This window comes from Panthera tigris, chromosome D4 (assembly GCF_018350195.1).
Source record: "Panthera tigris isolate Pti1 chromosome D4, P.tigris_Pti1_mat1.1, whole genome shotgun sequence".
Classification (NCBI taxonomy): Eukaryota; Metazoa; Chordata; class Mammalia; order Carnivora; family Felidae; genus Panthera; species Panthera tigris.
Genome location: NC_056672.1, coordinates 86378742 through 86400572, shown reverse-complemented (window position 1 = coordinate 86400572; position 21831 = coordinate 86378742). Strand labels below are relative to the sequence as shown.

The 21831-nt window shown below is 47.0% G+C and overlaps 1 protein-coding gene across 2 annotated transcripts in view; it reads right to left on the bottom strand.

Moving 5' to 3' along the window:
• Positions 1-2848: 2848 nt before the first annotated feature.
• The window catches only part of GLE1 (GLE1 RNA export mediator), a 31386-nt gene continuing 12403 nt past the window's right edge, over positions 2849-21831 (bottom strand). Inside the window, exons 4-16 of one of the 2 annotated variants that reach the window (XM_007078854.2) lie at positions 19883-20031; positions 19590-19650; positions 19141-19395; positions 15587-15815; positions 14666-14778; positions 14435-14504; positions 10702-10844; positions 10413-10603; positions 8845-8974; positions 7198-7302; positions 5948-6030; positions 4973-5036; positions 2849-4025 (exon numbers count right to left, since the gene is read on the bottom strand). In XM_007078854.2, coding sequence (XP_007078916.2) covers positions 3957-4025; positions 4973-5036; positions 5948-6030; positions 7198-7302; positions 8845-8974; positions 10413-10603; positions 10702-10844; positions 14435-14504; positions 14666-14778; positions 15587-15815; positions 19141-19395; positions 19590-19650; positions 19883-20031 — 1662 coding nt within the window. In that variant the 3' untranslated portion in view covers positions 2849-3956. The remainder of the gene's footprint in view (positions 4026-4972; positions 5037-5947; positions 6031-7197; positions 7303-8844; positions 8975-10412; positions 10604-10701; positions 10845-14434; positions 14505-14665; positions 14779-15586; positions 15816-19140; positions 19396-19589; positions 19651-19882; positions 20032-21831) is intronic. The other variant, XM_042963265.1, reaches the window with a different exon arrangement.

Here is a 21831-nt window from a genome sequence, read left to right as displayed (position 1 = left end):
CAAAATCGGGAAATTGATCTTGACATAATACTACTGCCTAACTCATAGACCTTATTCAAGTTTTGGGTGCCTGGGTGGCTCAGTCAGTTAAGTGTCCGGCTTCAGCTCAGGTCATGATCTCACGGTTCATGAGTTCAAGCCCTGCATCGGGCTCTCTGCTGTCAACACGGAGCCTGCTTTGGCTCTTCTGCCCCTCCCCCACTCGCCCCCCCCCAACAACTAAACATTTAAAAAAAAAAAGTAAGACCTATTTAAGTTTTGCCAATTGACCAAGTGTCCTTTATAAGACAACACACAAAGATTTTTTTTCTGTTACAGGTTCCAATTCAGGATCATGTACTACATTTAGTGTTAAGCATCCTGAAGAAGCTACAAGAAAAATGTTTCTTGAATATATCATCTGTATAAATGCTATCTTTTTTAAATGGGGCCTAGGGGTGCCTTGGTGGCTCAGTCAATTAAGTGTCTGACTTGGCTCAGGTCATGATCTGGCTGATTCACAAGTTCGAGCCCCATGTCGGGCTCTGCGCTGACAGCTCAGAGCCTGGAGCCTGCTTCAGATTGTGTGTCTCCCTCTCTCTCTCTCTCTGCCCCTTCCCCACTCACACCCTCTCAAAAATGAATAAACATTTAAAAACAAAAAACAAAAAAACGGGATGTGAGAGGCCAGGCCTGCTGAGGCACCTGTATGAAGCTCTGCGGCTCCCTTGGCTGTCCTAGCACTAAGACAGAAGACACCCAAACCTAGTTAGGTCACTGCTTTCATTGCAGGAAGCTTGAAGAGTAGGGGAAGGAACTCTCCAGAACAATTCCATTCTTCTATCCAAGGGATGTGCAGGGGTTCTCTCCTGTTGGAATTTTCAACTCATCATCAAATTTGTTTTAAAATGATGTAGGGACATGGGGCACTTAGGTGGCTCAGTTGGTTGAGTCTGACTTCAGCTCAGGTCATGATCTCGAGGTTCACAGGTTCGAGCCCCGCGTCAGGCTCTGTGCTGACAACTTGAAGCCTGGAGCCTGCTTCGGATTCTGTGTCTCCCTCTCTCTCTGTCCCTCCCTGGCTCGTGCTCTCTCTCTCTCTCAAAAACAAATAAACATTAAAAATGACGTAGGACAATGATACAACAAAAATATGGGCAGTCAGCCTGAGAAATGAGGTCAAGCTTAAAAGGAAGCAAGCAGGCAAGTGAGTACTTGAATTTAAAAACTGGATGCAGGCCTTAGTATTCCACTCAGAGGAATCTGATGCTACTGGCCACCAGGGGTTGCATCTATCAGCTGGCAATCAGTATCTCTGAAGGCAACACTATCAGAGTATCAAAAACCTGGCTTCCTTAATGCTCTCCTTTCTTGGTTTACCATCGAGAACCTATCAGGAATTCCAAGCATCAAGTGACATGTGCAGGACTGTTAAACATGTCTGGAGAAAGAACATTCAAATAACAGGAGAGGTGTTTTCTGTGGACTAGTGGATTCAAAGTGAAACAGCCTGGGGCTTCTGCGTGACTCAGTCAGTTAAGCGTCCGACGTTGGCTCAAGTCCTGATCTCATGGTTCATGGGTTTGGGCCCCGCGTCGGGCTCTGTGCTGACGGCTGGGAGCCTGGCACCTGCTTCGGATTCTGGGTCTCCTTCTCTCTCTGCCCCTCCCCTCCTCGTGCTCTCTCTCAAAAATAAATAAACATTAAAAAAAATTTCAAAGTGGAACGGCCCTCAGCGATCATTCTGTCCGGTGATTTTTCACCTTTCACTTTTGGAGCTTTCCCGTAGATGATCGTACCTAGGACTGCACTATAGCTCACATATAGCCAAAATGCTGTGGTACAGAGGATCACGGGGTTCTCTTAGGGCTCCACGTAAAGCCGTGCAGACTCTCTAGGCCCCCTGCACCTTGGGCTACCACGGATTCGTGGTTCTATTCCAGCAGATGGCAGTAGCATCTTGAAGGAAAGGATGCCTTTTTAAAATCTGCACAGGGGCGCCTGGGTGGCTCAGTCGGTTGGGCGTCCGGCTTCAGCTCAGGTCATGATCTCGCGGTCCGTGGGTTCAAGTCCCGCGTCGGGCTCTGTGCTGACAGCTCAGAGCCTGGAGCCTGTTTCAGATTCTGTGTCTCCCTCTCTCTGACCCTCCCCCGTTCATGCTCTCTCTCTCTGTCTCAAAAATAAATAAATGTTAAAAAAAAATTATAAAAATATAAAATGACGAAGATAGTAAATTTAAAAATAAATAAATAAAATCTGCACAAAGCCTCCCTATGTTGACCTTGACTATAGGGCCAGGCCCCGTCCACTCAACACTAGGTCAGTGCTCCCTGACCTGTTTCTTGTCATGATACATGGACAATTATGCCATCTGTAAAGCACAGGTAAGAGGGCAAGTGCAAATAACAACTGGCCTTGGGGGCTCCGCCACCTCAGGCCCCACAGGGGGAGATCTGTGCCGACACACTGGCTGGGAAGCTACAGAGCACTGAAAACTGCTCATCTCATGACTAATCCCCGTCGTGTGTTTTTGCAGGGGTGGTGATCCTGAGGTTCAGAGAATGACCCACCCAAGGCCACGAAACCTAAAAGTGAATTCACCAAGTCTTCTGACGCCTTCCCCAGAGTTCATTCTGTTGTATCCACATGAAAAGACTTCAGTACTTTTCCATTTCTGCTAGATAAAACAAGGTCAGGTACATAATTCCGGAAAAGGAATGACAGAAAGAAAACTCTTCCTAGGTGAAGGTCAAGAAGACAAAATAGGGAGGAACATATACCATTCTATAGCTAGGCCTGTGCCTGACCATGCACACAGCTGTGATGTACACAGCTCAGGGTAGAGGAAATTGGTCACATCAACCAGCAGTGGGTTTTTTAAAATCAAGCTTTATTACTTATTTTTTGGCACCATAGTCAACAATTCATAGTGTGTTACTTCAAGCCACTCAGGAGTACCTGGGAATACCCCACTCCCCAAAACACATCCCCACACACAACAGGTGGTACAGAGGGGTATATCCCTACCTCTGCACTACAAAAGACGGCGAGTCTTTTGTAAAACAAATCTCAATTCTTATCTGAACAGCCGGGTTCTGAATTTCTGTCGTGGCTTTATTCAGGCAAATCTATCATCATTCTTCATTCAGGACATGTAAACAATTATAAAGCAGTTCTCAGTTCCTCCCGAACACCTTCATTTAACCCCTGAATCATTGCCTGTAGATGCTCGGCTCTTGTATAGTGTTGCAAACCCATCTCAGCTCAACTTAATTCAAATTCAGAAACAAACAAATAAACAAACAAAACCCCACACCTGCTCTGGCTCCTGCACCCCTAGTCCTTCAGGGGGCAAAGTCCCAATTAAAAGGACAAACAGTGCTTCCTGTTCAATATGACATGTATCAACAGTCCTAATCCCGGATGCTAAACTATCTCTGATACAATTTGGGGCTTAATCCACGTCTGCATCAGGCATTTCCTCTGAATTTACGATTACTCCACAAGCTGAGAAAACAAAACCACCATAGCCCAGACTTTCATGTAAGCATTTGGGCCTCAACTATTAACCTGTACTCTGGGGAGGGGCAGCAGGGCGGGGTAGTAGGCGTGGGGGGCTTACTTCAGCTCAGAGGGAAATGGTTAAGGTACCACCTACTTTCTGAAAGACAGCAGAGACAAAGGAAATGAAGGATGAGACCAAGAACTAAACACCTCACCATATTTGTTGAAGTGAGAAAAGCCGATTCCATTTACTCTGTCATGTGGATCCCTTAAGGACTGTCCAACCTACGAGAGACCTCCTAGATTCTGGGACCCCTGAACGATCTCCTCTCCTAGTCATGGGTACAAATATATAAAAGCACAGGTTGGTAGATTTCTAAATCTGATAGGACTTCTCCCAAATGCAGCTGTTTTCAGTTGCTTTATTACTGTCCCTCTGCAACAGAACAGAGATGGTGGGCGCCGGGGTGCCATCAGGAACGCCAGAAGGAGGAGGTCAGAAAGCCCTTGGGGACAGGAATCTCCTTGCGCTGCAAACATTTCTGGTCAGGGAAAGATGGAGAAAACAATGATTTTCTGGTAACGTGCCTTCCCACAATTACCAGCTGGAAGCTTTGAGGAACAGCAAGCTTAAGTCCCACGGGACAGTGGTCAACACCGGGAAAAGACCAATGGCGGTGCAGAAGACTCCTGCTTCTGTATGAACTGCAGCAGAGGACAAGGGGAATGCTGCTGGTCATGCTGCCCCCGCCTCGTTTCCCAGCGCCCGGCCTTGTCCTTCGCGACCCCCGTTTGCCCACTGGGCTACTGGAAAGTGGAAGTCAGTGGGCTGTCTTGGCAGACCCACCAGAGGCTTCTACGGTGTCTGTCATACTTAACCTCTTTAAAGAGGGTTTCAGCACTTAGAAACAGGGGAGGAGTCTGGCCGAAAGTGCAGTCTCTTGTCATAGAGAAAAAGTGACCAAATTTCCCAGTTCCCCTGGCCAGACACTGAGAAAGGAACCCTGGCCAGCCTGTAAAACATATATCAGCGAGGGGCGCCTGGGTGGCTCAGTCAGTTAAGCAAGGTCATGATCTCGCGGTTCTGTGGGTTTGAGCCCCACGTCAGGCTCTGACAGCGAGGAGCCTGCTTGGGATTCTCTCTCCCTCTGTCTCTGCCACTTCTGTGCTCATGCTCTCTCTCTCAAAAATAAATACATAAACTAAAAAAATCCCGCAAAACAAAAACATGTATCAGTGAGACCAGATTCATTAAGGATATTTTATTCATCCCTTAGGATAGCTTCCCCACAGGCAGTAGGGACAGTGACATCTAGGATGATGAAACAGCAACCCTTAATGTTAAGGGGAATCCTGGACAAAAAAGTAGGGTTCAAAAAAAAATAGGCAGAGACTGTAATCCGAGAGCATAGAGGTCCAGGACTTGTCAGACACAGGCGCCTTCAAGGTCAACAACAGCTCGAGACATGTTGATCTAAGGACCTCTTACCTCTAAGAACTGCTTGAGGCGTATGAAGGAACCCATCTGTCCTGAGCTTGTGATGGCTTCAATCCTGCAGGAAGAGGAAGACAATACGCAAGTGACAGCTATGATTGCCCCGTCCCTTTTAGAGGAGTTAGGGGCGCTGCCGATCTACGGGAAGCAGGAGAAGGGGGAGATCAAACGACTTGGGCAGAGGTCTTTTGGACCAAGGATGCAGTCATTCTTCCAAATGGTCTCAGCCTTCTTTTCAAACCAGGGGATGAAGGAGAGGACGTTCCTTTCCAAGATCTCTGTGAGCAGACAGGATGGGTGCTGCCAAGGCCTCTCTCCGCCCCCCGAAATGACAGTGTTGAGAGGAATGAGAAGGGCACCCAGAGGCAGACGCCATGACAGTCAAGCAAACTGGCCGACAGATCAGTTTCTCCAACTGATTTATTAAGGGAGCTTGACTCTTTGGGTTTAATTCACGACCGCATGTAATCACCATCCCTGATTAGCTGGGGGAGTTTGGAAAACAGAGTTAAAGACATGTCAGGTATCTGAATCCAGAATCTTCCTAATTCATTTTTTCATTTAGCCAATAATGTTTAAGAAACTCTCACTAGAGTTCAAAAGCACTTACTCAAATATCAAAAAGAAGGATAGGAGAAGATGTCACACTTAATACAATGGTCTTTTTTTTTTTTTTTTGAGAGACAGACACAGAGTGAGAGAGGGGGAGGGGCAGAGAGTGAGGGACACAATCTGAAGCAGGCTCCAGGCTCTGAGCTGTCAGCACAGAGCCTGACGTGGGGCTCGAACTCACGAGCTGGGCTGTGAGATCATGACCTGAGCCGAAGTCCGATGCTCAACTGACTGAGCCACCCAGGCGCCCCAATACAACTGCTTTTAACAGAGTCAAACCCAGAGGCACCCAAGGGCATTCGACACCATGGGTTTTACTCACTGAATCCCGTGGTGTCTGTTCAACAGGTCACATACCTGGGGAAGTAGTCCTCTTTGATGAGAAGTATCATCTTCCAGAACTGTACCTGGTACTGCTTCATGAGGGCATTCCCACACACCTCCAGGGGAAGACAGGCATCATCAGAGAGGAGAAGGCAAATTCACACTCACCCAAGAGACCCAAAGACCCATAAAGCACACCAGCCCTTTGCCTTTCCCTCCTACCAAGAGTTTCAGTCACAATGCCACTTAGCTAGCTAAGCAAGGGAACAAATGGAAAGACCCAACCTTCTTCTGAAGCATTTGTCTGTATAGGACAATACCTCCGTGAAATAAGACAGCCAAGAAACCAGGTATTTTCACAAACCAGAGAATGTGAGTCTAACTTAATTATTCTTCTTCGAGTCTACTGAATGGAAACCTTTCCAAAGGTGCGGTGTTCCTCCCAACCTTAGTAAGCAGGGCACCACCATGTTCTCAAATTTATTCATGGTCTCTGCTCACGTCCTGTGACTTCAGAAGCTCCAGGGTGACTGGAAGCATTTGGCATCATAGGCCCGATGGCCCACATCTGTTATGGTATGTGCCCTAAGCCTTTATCCTTTAAGAAATGTCTCCTGTCCACAGAAACCCTTACCCTCACTCTACAGTGGTGGCCCTTCATAGGCAGACAGGACTGTATAGAACCTTCTGGATGAAGGAGATATGTGGCCAAGGCTGGTTGATCATATTTGCTCTCCTGGGAACGAGGGATTACAAAAGTGAGCCGCCAGTTCCACTACACTAGGTGACCGCACTGAGGCAGAGGGCTATAGCCCAGGATGGCCACCTTCTCCACCGTGCAGAGATCTAGAGAAAACTGGCCTAAGGAGCAAGAATGAGCAGCCTACGGGAAGAGCACAAGAAGGACCGTGTGGCCCCAAAGGGACTCTTGGTACCTGGTGACATTCTAGTTCCTAGTTCCAGGCCCACATGAGAGTCAATCATACATCCTACCCTTGGTTCTGGGAGTCACTTCTCTATCCTTAAAACAAACATCCCTTTTTGCTGGTGCTGGGATGTACAGTTTTTTCTTTACCGTGAGAACACAACCGCACAGAGAAGGAAAGCACAGTGGGAAGAAAATCCAAAAGCCAGGTTTGTCTTTAGCACTTGGGAAAAAATGTGTAAGACTGGATCCTAATGCTGTTCACCAATAGCCTATTTCCATATTGCTTCCCGATTCACGCCACGCAGTGGCACAAGGCTGCTTCAACCACCTCTCGTGTGATAACTGCATTACATACCTCCAAGAAGTCAAAGAGGAGAGTGGCTGTCACATCTGATAGGGGCTCCATATTTAAGATTTGTGCCAACCAGCGCCAGCCATGATTTAAGCCGTGAGGGTGAATCTGGGAGCGAAGACACTTGGTCATGATTTGCTCTCCTTGTATCCGGAGATCTAAACTCCCAACGTTATCATCCAGGCATTTCTAAGTGACATGAACCCCCAGATCATCTCAATCAAGCACAGGCCGCAGGGCAGACACAGCACAAGCCGAACAAATTCTGTTTTCAAATGTCCCAACACACCGGAACCCACACATTCTCTACAGGATCCCTTCAGTCCACATCTGACAGCTCTGGTTTCAGGGAGTCCACTGACCAACAGTTATCCATACAGAGGTTTTATTTATTATTCTTGGGACCTTTAGCACAGAACGTGGGACACAGCAGGTACACAATAAAAACTTGGATTCAATCAACTTACATTCCCTTCTCTTAGGTCTCTGAGTACATTAACTTCTCCATCTCTAATCTGTATCCTTTGAGAAAAGCACTAGGCTGGCAAGTCGAAGACCTGCACCCCAGCCGTGGCTTTGTCACTGACTATGTCACTATAGCTCGCTGGGACTCCATCTGCTCATCTGTGATGTGAGGCACCAACCAGGTCTAAAATGACAGTGACGGGGTGCCTGGCTGACTCAGTCGGTAGAGCGAGCGACCCTTTTTTTATTTGTTTGTTTATTTACTTTTGGGGGGGCCTGGCTGGCTCGTCAGAAGAGCATGTGACTCTTGATCTCAGGGTCGTGAGTTTGAGCCCCACATTGGATGTAAAGATTATTTAAAATAAATATAACTTTTAAAAAAGTGTTTATTTATTTTTGAGAGAGACAGAGCGTGAACAGGGGACGGAGAGGGGCAGAAAGGGAGACACAGAATCAGAAGCAGGCTCTAGGCTCCGAGCTGTCAGCACAGAGCCTGAAGTGCGCTTGAACTCATGAACCATGAGATCATGACCAGAGCTGAAGTCAGAGGTTTAACCGACTGAGCCACCCAGGTGCCCCAGAGCGAGCAACTCTTGATCTCAGGGTTGTGAGTTCAAGCCCCACGTTGGGCCTAGAGCTTACTTAGAAATAAATAAATAATAAAATGACACTGTGTCATTTTTATTTTTATTTTGAGAGACAGCACGAGTGGGGAAGAGGGACAGAGACAGAGAGAGAATCTGAAGCAGACTCTGCACTGAGCGTGGAGCCAAACGTGGGGCTCGATCTCACAACCCGTGGATCACAACCCGAGCCGAAATCAAGAGTCAGACGCTCAACCAACTGAGGCACCCAGGTGCCCTGACCCTGTCATTTAGACTCACTCCATCTAATAGAATCTTCTATAGAACCTTAATGACTGGTTTACCACAGACTCTCATCTCACAGACCCTCTTATAAACTCAGTTCTTTAAAGCCTCAGCTGACTCAATCACTGAACAAAAGGTTCTGATGGTCCAAAACTTCCTAATAGTTAACATCAACTTCTCTAGAACACACCTAGGGAGCGACAATACATCATCATGTAACCAGACTGCCCGCTTGGCAAGAAGGGCAATAGTCCCTGTGGACAGAATACATGAATACAGTCTGGCCTGTCTCTTGAGAGCAAGTCTTTTCTGTCACCTGTTGTCGGCCTCCGTACGGCCACCGGAGCTGGATGATGGCGGCGTAGAGTCGGATCATCCCAGACATGCGCTTTAGAAAGTTGTCCTGCTGTTCCACTTTGGAGTCCTTCACTTGGTAGCCAAGCGTCCTGTGTGGGAAGAAAAAATTCAATGTGACTAGGCCAAAGTGAGGGTGACAAATCACTTATTTTTTATGGCTAAAAGAAACAATCTAGTACTGTTACATTTAGCATTATTAGCATTGTTACTTTAAATATTTATTTATTTTGAGGGTAGGGAGGGGCAGAGAGAGAGGGAGAGAGAATCCCAACTAGGCTCCATGCTGTCAGCACAAAACCTGACACAGGGCTCAATCCCACAAGCTACAAGATCACGACCTGAACCGAAATGAAGAGACGGTTAATTTTGGGGGCGCCTGGGTGACTCAGTGGGTTAAGCATCCGACTTGGGCTCAGGTCATCTCACAGCTCATGGGTTCGAGCCCAACATCGGGCTCTGTGCTGACAGCTCAGAGCCTGAAGCCTCATGCTCTCTCTCTCTCTTAAAAATAAACATTAAAAAAAAATTTTTAAAAAGAGTTGGACACTCAACCAACTGAACCACCCAGGTGCCCCTTATATTATTATTTTTTTAAATAAGCCCTAGGGCCCAATGTGGGTCTGGAAATCACAACCCTGAGATCAAGAGTTGCATGCTCTACCCACTGAGGCAGCCAGGCACCCATTTTTAGCATTATTCTTCTTATATGATTATATATCATTACCTCTGCAGAAAACTTTGTTTGCAAAGCACACATATCCACAATCACATCTGTGCATCATCACATAACCCTTGCGAGGTAAACTCACAAATTTTTTTTTTTTTAATTTTTTTTCAACGTTTTTTATTTATTTTTTTTTTTTTTGGGACAGAGAGAGACAGAGCATGAATGGGGGAGGGGCAGAGAGAGAGGGAGACACAGAATCGGAAACAGGCTCCAGGCTCCAAGCCATCAGCCCAGAGCCTGACGCGGGGCTCGAACTCACTGACCGCGAGATCGTGACCTGGCTGAAGTCGGACGCTTAACCGACTATGCCACCCAGGCGCCCCTACAAAATTTTTTTTAACATTCTGTTTTTAAGCATTGTCTGCACCAACGTGGGGCTCGAGCTCACAACCCCAAGATCAAGAGTTGCACACTCTCCTGAAGGAGCCAGCCAGGAGCCCCAAACTCACAGGATTGATGGATGTTACGACCCCCGTTTGCAAATAAGGAAAATGATGCTCAAAGAGCTTACGTGACTGCCCCACTCTGCAAATCTATTAAATGATGAAGCAGGGCCAAATTCTAAGACTCCTCCCGCCCCCTAATTCTAGATCCAATATTCTTTTCCTTAAACTGTACTGACTATTGCAGCTGAATCCACAAATTCCCAAAGCAGCGAGTCTGCACGAAAGACACTGGATTCTCTGATACAAAGTCAAGGTACATATGAGGAGTTGTGAAGGGAGGGAGAGCAAACCCCAGTTCTCTCTGTATTTTATTCAGACCCCGGGGAGAGTGAGTGAGGAGAAAAACTACCTCACCTCTGGTAGTCTTCCAAAGCCATTCCCTCCTTGAAAGGTGGGTAGAAGGGAACTGAGTAGGGACACTTCCTGTGGAGATGTGCGAGAATGAGGTCGCCCACTCTGGGGTGGAGCTCCCAGATCCCAGACGCCACAACCGCAATGGGGAATGCCGCTTCGTGGTGAGAGGCCACCTCCTCCTCTCCTTGTTTCTACGGGAGCAGAGACGGGACCCCTTGGTTACTCTGGAGAGAAGCAGAAGGGCGGCACACAGGGCCATCCCCATACCTCTGGTTACAAAGTTTCTCACCACAAACTTCTCTGCCAGCTTGTACTGGACAAAATCCAGGCCCTGTGGGTTAAGTGTGACGGACACAGAGCGTCCGCCAGACTGAACTGGTTTTCCGGAGAGCAGGTTGTGGATCTTGTCAAAGATCTCCTTCAGCTTTGAGCCTGGGTATGACAGAGATAAAGTCAGTTAAAAGATTCAACTGCAGGCCACGCTGCTTCTCATCACTGCAGTAAGAAAGCCTCCATGAAAACCCAGCCGGGCAGCCCCACACAAAGTCAGAGTCTAACGTCAAAATACTGTTGCAGAAAAGTACGCGACAAGCAGATGTATGTTGTCCAGGATGCCGGAGTACAGAAGGCATGGTACTATTTCAAAGGAATTCCTTATTTGGGAATGAACAAATTCTGAAATCGACATACCAGACAGATAAACAGGACGGACATAGCTGTTGAATGGCCCCAGATCCCGTGGGCTATAGCTGGCGTCCCTAAAGTAGTCATTTGCATCTCTAGGAAAACCGTTCTAAGGGATCTTCCCAGCTCTCAGTGACTACCCCCTCCTCTGGGACCTGCCTCCATCCTCAGATGCACAGAAGCGGGCTCCTGGCGGCTATATTTGTATTCCGGATCCTGTAAGCCCCAAGCCCACACTGGCTACAGTTTGATTAGGAGTAGACCAGCTGAGCCAATCAGCCAGCTCACAGAGTCACGTCCTGGAGGTGACTGGCCCTGCAACACACACGCTCACAAACACCGGGGACTTGCACCTGCCAAGTGGACCAAAGACCAGTGGTCTACCTAATAAGAGGTGTACAGAAGGAAAATGAAAGAAAAGTGTCTGAAGGTTTCTAGCTTCTGAGGCCTAGTCCCATTCCTGCCAGTAGATTCTGAGAAACACCCCTTTATCTTTAGATTAAATGTCTTTTTCTTTTTTGGCCTATGCAGATCTGAACTGGTCTCCATTACTCAAAACTTAGTGAGCTATCAAAATAGTAGCACCCACTCCTGCTAAGTCATACTTCAGTACTACTTTACTGATGGTTTCAAAGGACCCCACTGGCCCAATTCCCTGTCAATTCCTTCCTCCATGCCTCTCCACCCCAACCCTAGGGCTGGCATGGCCTCCTACATCCCATATGCCACACCAGCACCAAAGAGATTAAATTCTGCTCCGAATCTAACCACTGCCTTTAAAGAGGCAGGAATGAGATCATTTCTTTCCCAGTCATTCAGCATGTACTGAGCACTAACTCTAGAGCAAGTCTGCATCTGACTCTTCAAAGACTCACAGTGATGGTGCAGACAAAGGGAACATAGTCAAGAAATATCCAGAAAAGTGAAGACCAGCAAAACTAGAGCCTGATCAGATGTGGAGAATGAAACAGAGAGAGCAGCCAGGGGGAGGACTCCCAGGGTTCCAGCCAAGGTGCCGGAGTTGCCAGTGGTGCTCTGGTTCCTGAGAGCAAACAGGGGAAAAGGAGGCATAAAGGAGGATGGGGAGTTGATGTCTGCATTCCCTGAACGTGGGGTAGGAGAGAGACACCGGCAGACGTCCCCCAGGGGCCAGAGCAAGGGGCTCTGAAGCTCTAAGAGCGCACCAGAGGGACACTGGGGAGCCACCCGCACAGAGACAGCATCTGAAGCCCTGAGGGTAAGTGGACTGGGAACCAAGGGTGACAGCGGACTCCTGGGAAGCACCTCCAGTTAGGGATTAGGGTGGGGACAGGAGACTGAGGAGCCCACAAAGGAGGAAGGAAGGTGGCAGGAGAACCTGGAAATTCATGTTGCCATGGAAGCCAAAGGAACAGAGTTCGTAAAGAAGGGAATAATCACCAGGACCAAAGAGATATGTGAGGAAGGCTAGAAAAGACAGATCTTGAACCAAAGGAAACATACTTTAGGATGTGAGTAACTCAGCATGTTTAAAAGAAAAGGAGCCTGTAAAAGGGAGTAATTTTGCAGAAACCAGGAGATTAGGTGATAAGCGATGAGGCAAGTCTTGAAGGGGATGGGAGAGCGGGGAACAAAGGCAGAGGCAGAAGGGGAAGCGTGCACGGACAATGCCTCCCTCCACATGCAGACATGGACTAAGAGGCAGGGGTACACGTGTGTACGCGTGGAAAAGGCTGGCATCTGAGTGTCCCACCCGCTGGATTTTCCCGCTGAAGGAGGGAGCAAAGCGGTCTGTGGTTGGCTGAGGGGTCAGGACTGGGGACAACCCTAAGGACAGCAGTGAAGGGGAACAGGTCAACCTCGCCCCTGTTGCTGTTGCCAGCAAAGGAAACAGCACTTTAAAGCCCAGAGGTGATATGCGGTTATTGATTTATACCTTGTCCTGATCCGGAGAGAACCAGCAGGGTGATACATAAGTTCCATCACAGGGCCTCTTGTGGGCAGGAATTATAACTTTTCTACGCTTTCCAGGCAACAAGTGAATTAGGGCAAGCGGGCCCCATGCTAAGTCAGAGCAGCTTTTCAGCTGTTCGTGCTCCCCAGCCACTGGGCAGCATGGCCTGCAACTTGGAGGCTTCCACACCTTGAGCTCTACAAAAACGAACCTCTGCTTCTGAATGAAGAGAAAAAAGGGACTTCCCCCTGTCTGGTTCTCACTCTCTAAAGCTCAGTCTCTGGAGAGAAAAGGAAGATGTTCTAAAGTAGGAAGCCAGGTTTAGGGGAGCCTGGGTGGCCCAGTCAGTTAAGCGTCTGACTTCAGCTCAAGTCATGATCTCACAGCTTGTGTGTTTGAACGCCATGCCGGGCTCTGTGCTAACAGCTCAGAGCCTGGAGCTGCTTTGGATTCTGTGTGTCTCTCTCTCTCTGCCCCTTCCCTGCTCACACTCTGTCTCTCTCTCTCTCAAAACTAAACATGAAAGGGGCGCCTGGGTGGCGCAGTCGGTTAAGCGTCCGACTTCAGCCAGGTCACGATCTCGCGGTCCGTGAGTTCGAGCCCCGCGTCAGGCTCTGGGCTGATGGCTCGGAGCCTGGAGCCTGTTTCCGATTCTGTGTCTCCCTCTCTCTCTGCCCCTCCCCCGTTCATGCTCTGTCTCTCTCTGTCCCAAAATAAATAAAAAAGGTTGAAAAAAAAATTAAAAAAAAAACAAAAAAAAAAAACTAAACATGAAAAAAAAATATTCAGGCAGGTTTCGAGCTTGGATAAGCTAATGGCTCATGTTGTAGAACAAAAGCAACGAATGTATGTTACATCCTAGGTTCCCTGAGTGATGTTTTCAGCAGTAACTTTTTTTTTCTAAATATGGATTCTTGTGATATATTTTTTTATGTTTACTTTATTTGAGAGAGTGAGAGTGCAAGCAGGGGAGGGGCAGAGAGAGGGAGACAGAAGATCTGAGGCAGGCTCTGTGCTGACAGCAGAGCGCCCAATGTGGGGCTCGAACTCCCAAACTGTGAGATCATGACGTGAGCCGAAATCAAGAGTCAGACCCCAACTGACTGAGCCACCTAGGCGCCCCTTCAGCAGTAACTTTCAACTTCAGGTAAGACCCTTCTTAAATAATTTACTGTTGATATACAGCTTATTTATAAATCAAGTCAACAAACACGTAATGATCGCCTTCTACATGTTGAAGAGGAAACAAAAGAGAGTAAGACATAACTTATACGTGCCTGACCCAACGTCATGTCATTTGTTGGAACAGACTCTGTCTACGGGAACCTTACAGATGAGTAGATGTGGAGTCGTACAGAATAACAAAGTGAAGCAAAGGGCCATGTTCTGAACTCCTCTGACCAACCTGCAATGGTGGAGATTTGGCTCACTGGGATGGTGGCAGCTTTCTGGAGGTCCATCTTTATCTTTTTGGCCTGCCAGGAGAGAACAGTGAGAGGGCAAACAGTGTCCGGAAGAGTGGAGTAGATGACAGCAGGATTAGGGAAGGTGACGTGCTAGCAACACTCCTCTGGGACATGGGGCTGTTCGGAGCACTCCCAGGCCCAGACAGCTCGCAACTTACAGCCCTCCGTACCTGACTGTCTTTGCTGTTGGTCAGCTCCTCAAAGGCCAACACGCACTGACTGGAAACATCCTGCAGCTGGTGGTACCACTGCATCGTACTGTCTTGGACCTTTACTTGGAGGTCTGAGGAAGAGAAGAGAGGCTCTCGTAATCGTACTCACTGAACACTTCACGTGAGCCAGGCACTGATCTTTTTTTTTTTTTTTTTTTTAATTTTTTTTTTTTAACGTTTATTTATTTTTGAGACAGTGAGAGATGCAGCATGAATGGGGGAGGGTCAGAGAGAGAGGGAGACACAGAATCTGAAACAGGCTCCAGGCTCCGAGCTGTCAGCACAGAGCCTGACGCGGGGCTCGAACTCGTGGACCGCGAGATCATGACCTGAGCCGAAGTCGGACGCTCAACTGACTGAGCCACCCAGGCGCCCCGAGCCAGGCACTGTTCTAATCAGCTGATATAGGTATTAATGGCTTTCAAGGACCCTAGGAAGTAGATACCATCATTATCTTCACTTTCTACATAAGGAAATAGGCATAGAAAGGTTAATTTGCCAAAGTCGCATTGCCAGGAAGTAGAAAAACCATATTCCCATGGACCTGGCTCTAAAGCCAGCATTCTCAACCATTATGCTCGACTGATTCTCTTACATATGCAGTGAACATACACTGTGTAATGTTTATTTTAAAAAGTCAGAGCAGCAAAACCTGGGATGATACATCTACTAGAATTATACAGAATTTCAAATCCTCGTGGCAATGCTGGAAGTCAGGCTCCGCATCAACCAAACTGAATGTAATTCAGTAAACGTACAGAGTTTTACATTATGTTAACAGTTCCGGTAAATTGTCCTGAAGCTTAACACGGTATTCAAACATATTCTTGTCTCCTTTCACATTCTGGGCTAAAGGACCGTATCCACGCCAACACCCACCTTCATTCTGTTTCCCTCCTGGGCCCTGGCTGGGAGCTGGGGTCTCTCTGTGGACCTCTGGCCCCTGCTGCATGTGTGAGTCTTGCCGCTTTACCTGGGCCTCCAAATCCTGCCTCCTCTTGTCCTCACAGGCCCTGGCGATCTCCTGCTGCAAGCTGGTAAGGAGGTCCCGCATTTCCTGCAGGGCTCTCTCAGCCACAGCCTGGTCCTCTGCTGTGGGAAAGCCGTTCTGTCAGGGTGACAGAGGCAGAGCTTAGCGTCTATTCCCCAGGCACCTGTGAGGCTGAATCATAGCTCACACAATACATTGCTAAATTGGAACAGTTGCACCCAATGGAGTACCCACATTCAACATGTTGATACCTACTGCGTTCCTGTCCTCTTAAAGGTAATACTGATTAACCATCACATCCACAGAGTATGGATCTTTCCATGCTCTCACCAACAATGCTGGGATAATTCTTTAAAAGCTTGTGACAACAGTCTAGATGAAAATGATACCATGTTGGGGCACCTGGGTGGCTCAGTTAGTTAAGCGTCCGACTTCGGCTCACGTCATGATCTTGAGGTCTGTGAGTTCAAGCCCCACGTCAGGCTCTGTGCTGACAGCTCAGAGCCTGGAGCCTGCTTCGGATTCTGTGTCTCCCCCTCTCTCTGCCCCTCCCCTGTTCACGCTCTGTCTCTCAAAAATAAATACACGTTAAAAAAATTTTTTAATAGCTCGGAGCTTTTTACTCTTGGCTCTCTAGGTAGATAATCATATTGTTATCAAATTACATTTCCTCAAATATTTCTCCTTTGTCTTATTACATTTTATTGGCTAAAACACGTTAACGACACCACCAATTTGTTACTATTGTAGCAACATGGTACATTTTTATTTCTTTCCCAATTTTAATGGCATGTCTAAAATGTAGTCTATGGGTTTTTTTGTTGTTTTTTTTTTTTATTTTTTTTTTTAACGTTTATTTATTTTTGGGACAGAGAGAGACAGAGCACGAACTGGGGAGGGGCAGAGAGAGAGGGAGACACAGAATCGGAAGCAGGCTCCAGGCTCTGAGCCATCAGCCCAGAGCCTGACGCGGGGCTCGAACTCACGGACTGTGAGATCGTGACCTGAGCTGAAGTCAGACGCTTAACCGACTGAGCCACCCAGGCGCCCCTGTAGTCTATGTTTTTAATGTTGTTTTGAAAGAGTGAGACAGAGACAAAGAGAGAATCTCAAGCAGACTCCACGCTCAGCAAGGAGCCCAAGATCATGACCTGAGTCCATATCAATAAGACACTCAACTGACTGAGCCACCCAGGTGCCCCTAAAATGTAGTCTTAAATGGATACATAATCTATCATGTTCATGAGAAACATTTTTTTTTAAGTTTATTTATTTTGAGAGAAACAGAGACAGCACAAGTGGGGAGGGGCAGAGAGTGAGGGGGAGAGAATCCCAAACAGGCTCTGTGCTGCCAGTGTAGAGTGTGACGTGGGGCTCAAACTCACAAAACTATGAGATCATGACCTGAGCCGAAACCAAGAGTTAGTTGGACGCTCAACTGACTGAGCCACTCAGGCACCCTGGGAACACATTTTAGTTTTTAATTTACTATTATTTTTTAATAGGAAAGGATGTAGAATTTCAGCATATACTTTTACAACATCTAACAAGACAAACATATGACTTCGCTCCATTAACCTATTAGTGAAATTAAGTTCATGAAAAGACTTCATAACAATTGATCCAGCTTTTCATTATCCTTAGAATAATACCTCTTTGGTTATAGCACATTATTGTTTTGAGGCACTGATAAATCTGACTTATCATTATTTATTTATTTATCAATGTTTATTATTTATTTTTGAGAGAGAGAGAGACAGAGTATGAGCGGGGAGGGGCAGAGATAGAGACACACACACCGAATCCGAAGCAGGCCCCAGGCTCTGAGCTGTCAGCACAGAGCCCGATGTGGAGCTCGAACCCATGAGCAGCGAGATCATGACCTGAGCTGAAGTCGGACGCTTAACCAACTGAGCCACCCAGACGTCCCTACTTATCTTTTATTTAGAATTTCTGCTCATAAACGAGAATGCATATAAGCCGGAGTGACGTTCCCATTTCTTTCAGTGTGCTATTTTGTTAGAGTATGACCACCAGAATCGTAAGACGAATCGAGAAGTGCTGCCATCATTTTGTATATTGCCCTACAAATGTGTTTTGTAGTTTTGCCTGTTAAATCAACGAGGCCTCCCAATTTATTAATTAAATAAATTAATTAATTACTGTGTACATCTATGTATGTAGGCAGGTGGGTCAGCAGGCTCCATGCTCAACGTGGGGCCCAAACTCACAATCCCAGGATCAAGAGTTGGATGCTCCACTGACGGAGCCAGCCGGGCACCCCTTCATTTATTTCTAAAGATTTTATTTTTAAGTAATCTCTGCACCCAACGTGGGGCTTGAACTCATGAACCGTGAGATCATGACGTGAGCCGAAATCAAGAGTCAGACGCTTAACCAACTAGACCCTCCACTGACTTTTTAAAACAAAAACTTGAGAAGAAATAAGAACTAAGGGTAGGAACATAAAAATCATAAAAACGTGAATTGGTACAACTTTTGGGTAAGAGTCAAGAACCTTAAAATTATTTCAGTAATTCCTTTTCTAAAAATGTATCTCAAAGAAATACAAATAAGACGTATATAGAATGGTATTACTATAGTGCTATGCATGGTAGTGAAAACACAGAAACTTAAATGTTCAACATTAAGCATGTCTTTTTCTACCGTTTTTGGTATTATTACATGTGGGAAGTATCCAATTCCACGTGTTCATCAAATACTGAATATCTGCCATGTGTTGTGGCAATACTTGGCACTTTTTAACACTGCTTTAACTAAAAACATCAGGGGCACCCGGATGCCTCAGTCGATTAAGCATCCGACTTAGGCTCAGGTCATGATCTCCCGGTTAGTGGGTTCAGGCCCTGCATCGGGCTCTGTGCTGACCGTTCGGAGCTTGGAGCCTGCTTCAGATTCTGTGTCTCCTTCTCTCTCTGCCCCCACCCCCTGCCTCTCTTAAAAGTAAATAAACATTACAAACATTCTTTAAAAAAACAAAAAACAAACATCAAAATATTTTTAGTGATTGTAGTAATTATGTGTTCAAAATACAATGTTAACTGGAAAAAAGCTATATACATTGTCGTAAGGTTTCAATTTTTACCATAGCACACCAGGTGTTCAACAAAATATTACTGAATGAACTAAAGTATTTTGCAATCAGAATAAACAATTATTTGTTGAACCTAAGATAAGAAACTCTGGATGTATAAAAGTCCACTTTGGGGTAAGGGTAACCCCCCACATGCACACTCCCTGTCAGGGAAGAAAGAGAAAACGCTAATGGTGATTATTATCTCTAACAAACGATCTTGCTATTTTCTACAGTAAGCAAGCATTTTTTTTTTTTCCAGGCACTCCTTTTAAATCAGAAAACAAATCTGCACTAAGACTGTCCATTTCCGAGCCCGAAGACCAGGTCGCTGCGAAGCTCGCTCACCTCAGAAGTGGCCCGGATGATCCCCGAGACGAGGCCGCACAGTTGGTTGCCCCGGGTCCGGATGGCGGACAGGTCCACCTTCAGCACATCTTTATGCTGCTCAGAGGCGTCCAGCTGCTGGTTGAGGTGCAGCACCTCCTCCTGCAGGCCATAGAGGCCCCGCAGGCGGACCTGGCCCTCTTCCTTCCGCAGCCGCTCCTGCTCCACCTGCTTCAGGCGCTGCTGCTCAGCCTCCCTCAGCTTCAGGTTGAGAATCTGCAGGAGGGATCGTCCGGTTACCTCCCAGGGGCGCCGGGCCTTCTGTTTCTACATTCCCCAAGCCCCGTGTGGGCTACATATTTTACAGATGGGCCCCCCTCCCCCCAGCAGGTAAAGGGAGTCACAGGGAGGCAAGACCCGGGTTAGAGCCACACCAGGACGCACCCACAAGAATTCTCCCAGGCTCTGACCTTTGCTCTGTGACGATGCTCAGCTTTTAGCTTCTCTTGGTGCCCCAGGGCTTCTCTGGAGCTGCAGGAAGAATGGCAGGATGCTTCCTGAAACTGTCTCACCTTACCTCTCCTAAAAGCCTCCCTCTCCTTGCGACACCTTGGTCACCTCTCCAAGGCTGGACATTTTTCTAGGTTATGAGCTTCACTGGCTATTTTATTTCGATATTTAAAGCCTCAGTAGGTCAACTCTTTCCCTTGGGGTTTCATGCTGGGACAGAGGTCGGGCTGAGCACACGGACGTTCCCGCTCACCTCTTCTCCATCACTTCCCGTAAGTCCTGGAATTCTTTATGATGTTTCAGTTCCTTCCGTTCATCAAAGCGCTTCAGTTGTTCAGATGCCATCTCAGAGAGGGCTCGCACCTTCCTCTCCTGCTCCTCCTGCCACTGCCTCAGGCCCTCCTGAAAAGAATCAGCACCTGCTCTCTGCAGCTCTGTCGGCACCTTGCTCATTTACCTGTGCGGAACATCCTCCCGTCTGTCCTTAATTCCATCAGAGATACTCAAGGGCATGGAACCAGCTGCTTAGTTCGCAGAAACCATGCTCAAGTCGCCTCTCCTCTCTGAGTGGATGTTTACACCCGGCTGTTTTGGAAAGCTCTCCCAATTTGCCCCTTGCGATTCATGTCACTCCAGTATCAGCTGGGAATGGGCAGGAATTTACCATCGTGGTGTCAAAGAGCCCCGCGCTTTTAAGCCTCCATCCTGTGTACTCTGATTTTAGAGTAATCAACAGAAATACTCATTCTAATTCCATAAACATGCTATACACCTTCCTATCTACTCCTTTCCTCACCTTATCATCTCTGCCTACATTTCCTCCCCCACCTCCACTTAGGAAAGTCCCCTTCCTAGATTCCTAAAGGTATTCCATTTACTATTCATGAGAGTATTCTCATCTGGTTTTTAAGAGTGATGTGACATTTTAACTACTAAAATTTAAAGGGTATATATCCTTTGGCACTGGTTTATTTTTAAGAATTTATCCCAAGGAAATATTGAACGTGTGTGCAAAGATGTATGAACAAAGGATGCTCACTGCAGTCCTGTCGATGATGGCAGTAAATTTAAAACAATTTACATTAACTGGGGATTGACTACACATATTATAGGAGGTCAGACTAGAGAACACTCTGCAGCCTTTGAAGAGGACAAGATGCTATATATACTGGCATGAAGATACGGCAAAATACATTGTTAGGATGTCACATTATTCTATTTTAAAGCTTCCAGTGCAAGAAGGCAAAGTGAACACAGCATCTATAACCTCTCCTCCGAGACTCCGTTTAAATATGAGTTGGGAAGGGAAAAAGGACTCAACAGCAGAACGTGCATGGGATTGTCAGCAGGGAAAAATTTTCACCACGCTTCTGGAACACAACATTTCTGTGGAGGAGTGTGAACTGACAGCAGAGCTGAGCAAACGTGAGAGTGCGTGCAAACACAAGCAGACTACGTCTCTCAGGGAGAGAACCAAGCTACCAGAATCTCAAAGAGGCTCAGGACTGGGCAATGCCAGATCTAAAACCAGGTGGGGTTCACGGGGCTGAAAACAGAGGTATCAGCTGAATGTTTTCAGACGAAACAGTCAACTCAAATCTCCGCCCCTCCCCCCCACTCCCCCCCCCACCCCCCCGCGTCCTCCCAAATCATGAGATCAGAACAGTCGGTAGCCAGGCATGTGTGCTGTAATGATTTTTAAAAAACATCTTTTCGGGGTGCCTGGGTGGCTCAGTCGGTTAAGTGTCCGACTTTGGCTCAGGTCACGATCTCACGATTCATGAGTTGCGCATCAAGCTGTCTGCTGTCAGCACATAGCCCACTTTGGATCCTCTGTCCTCTTCTCTCTCTGTTCCTCCCCAACTTGCACTCTCTCTCAAAATAAACACTGAAAACCTCTTTTCATGTGCTTCTTTGTACCTTTGGTAAAGTATCTCTGTTTTTTGCCCATTCTGTACTGGATTTGTTTTTGCTGTTGTGTACTGTGTAATGACTTAAAAAGAGATCTGGACAGGGGCACGTGGGTGGCTCAATCAATGAAGCGTCCGACTCTTGACCTCAGATCAGGTCATGATCTGACAGTTAGTGCGTTCCAGCCCGCATCAGGCTCCATGCTGACAGAGTGGTGCCTGCTTGGGATTTTCTCTCTCTCCCTCTCCCTGCTTGCAAGCTCTCTCTTTCTCAAAATAAATAAATAAACTT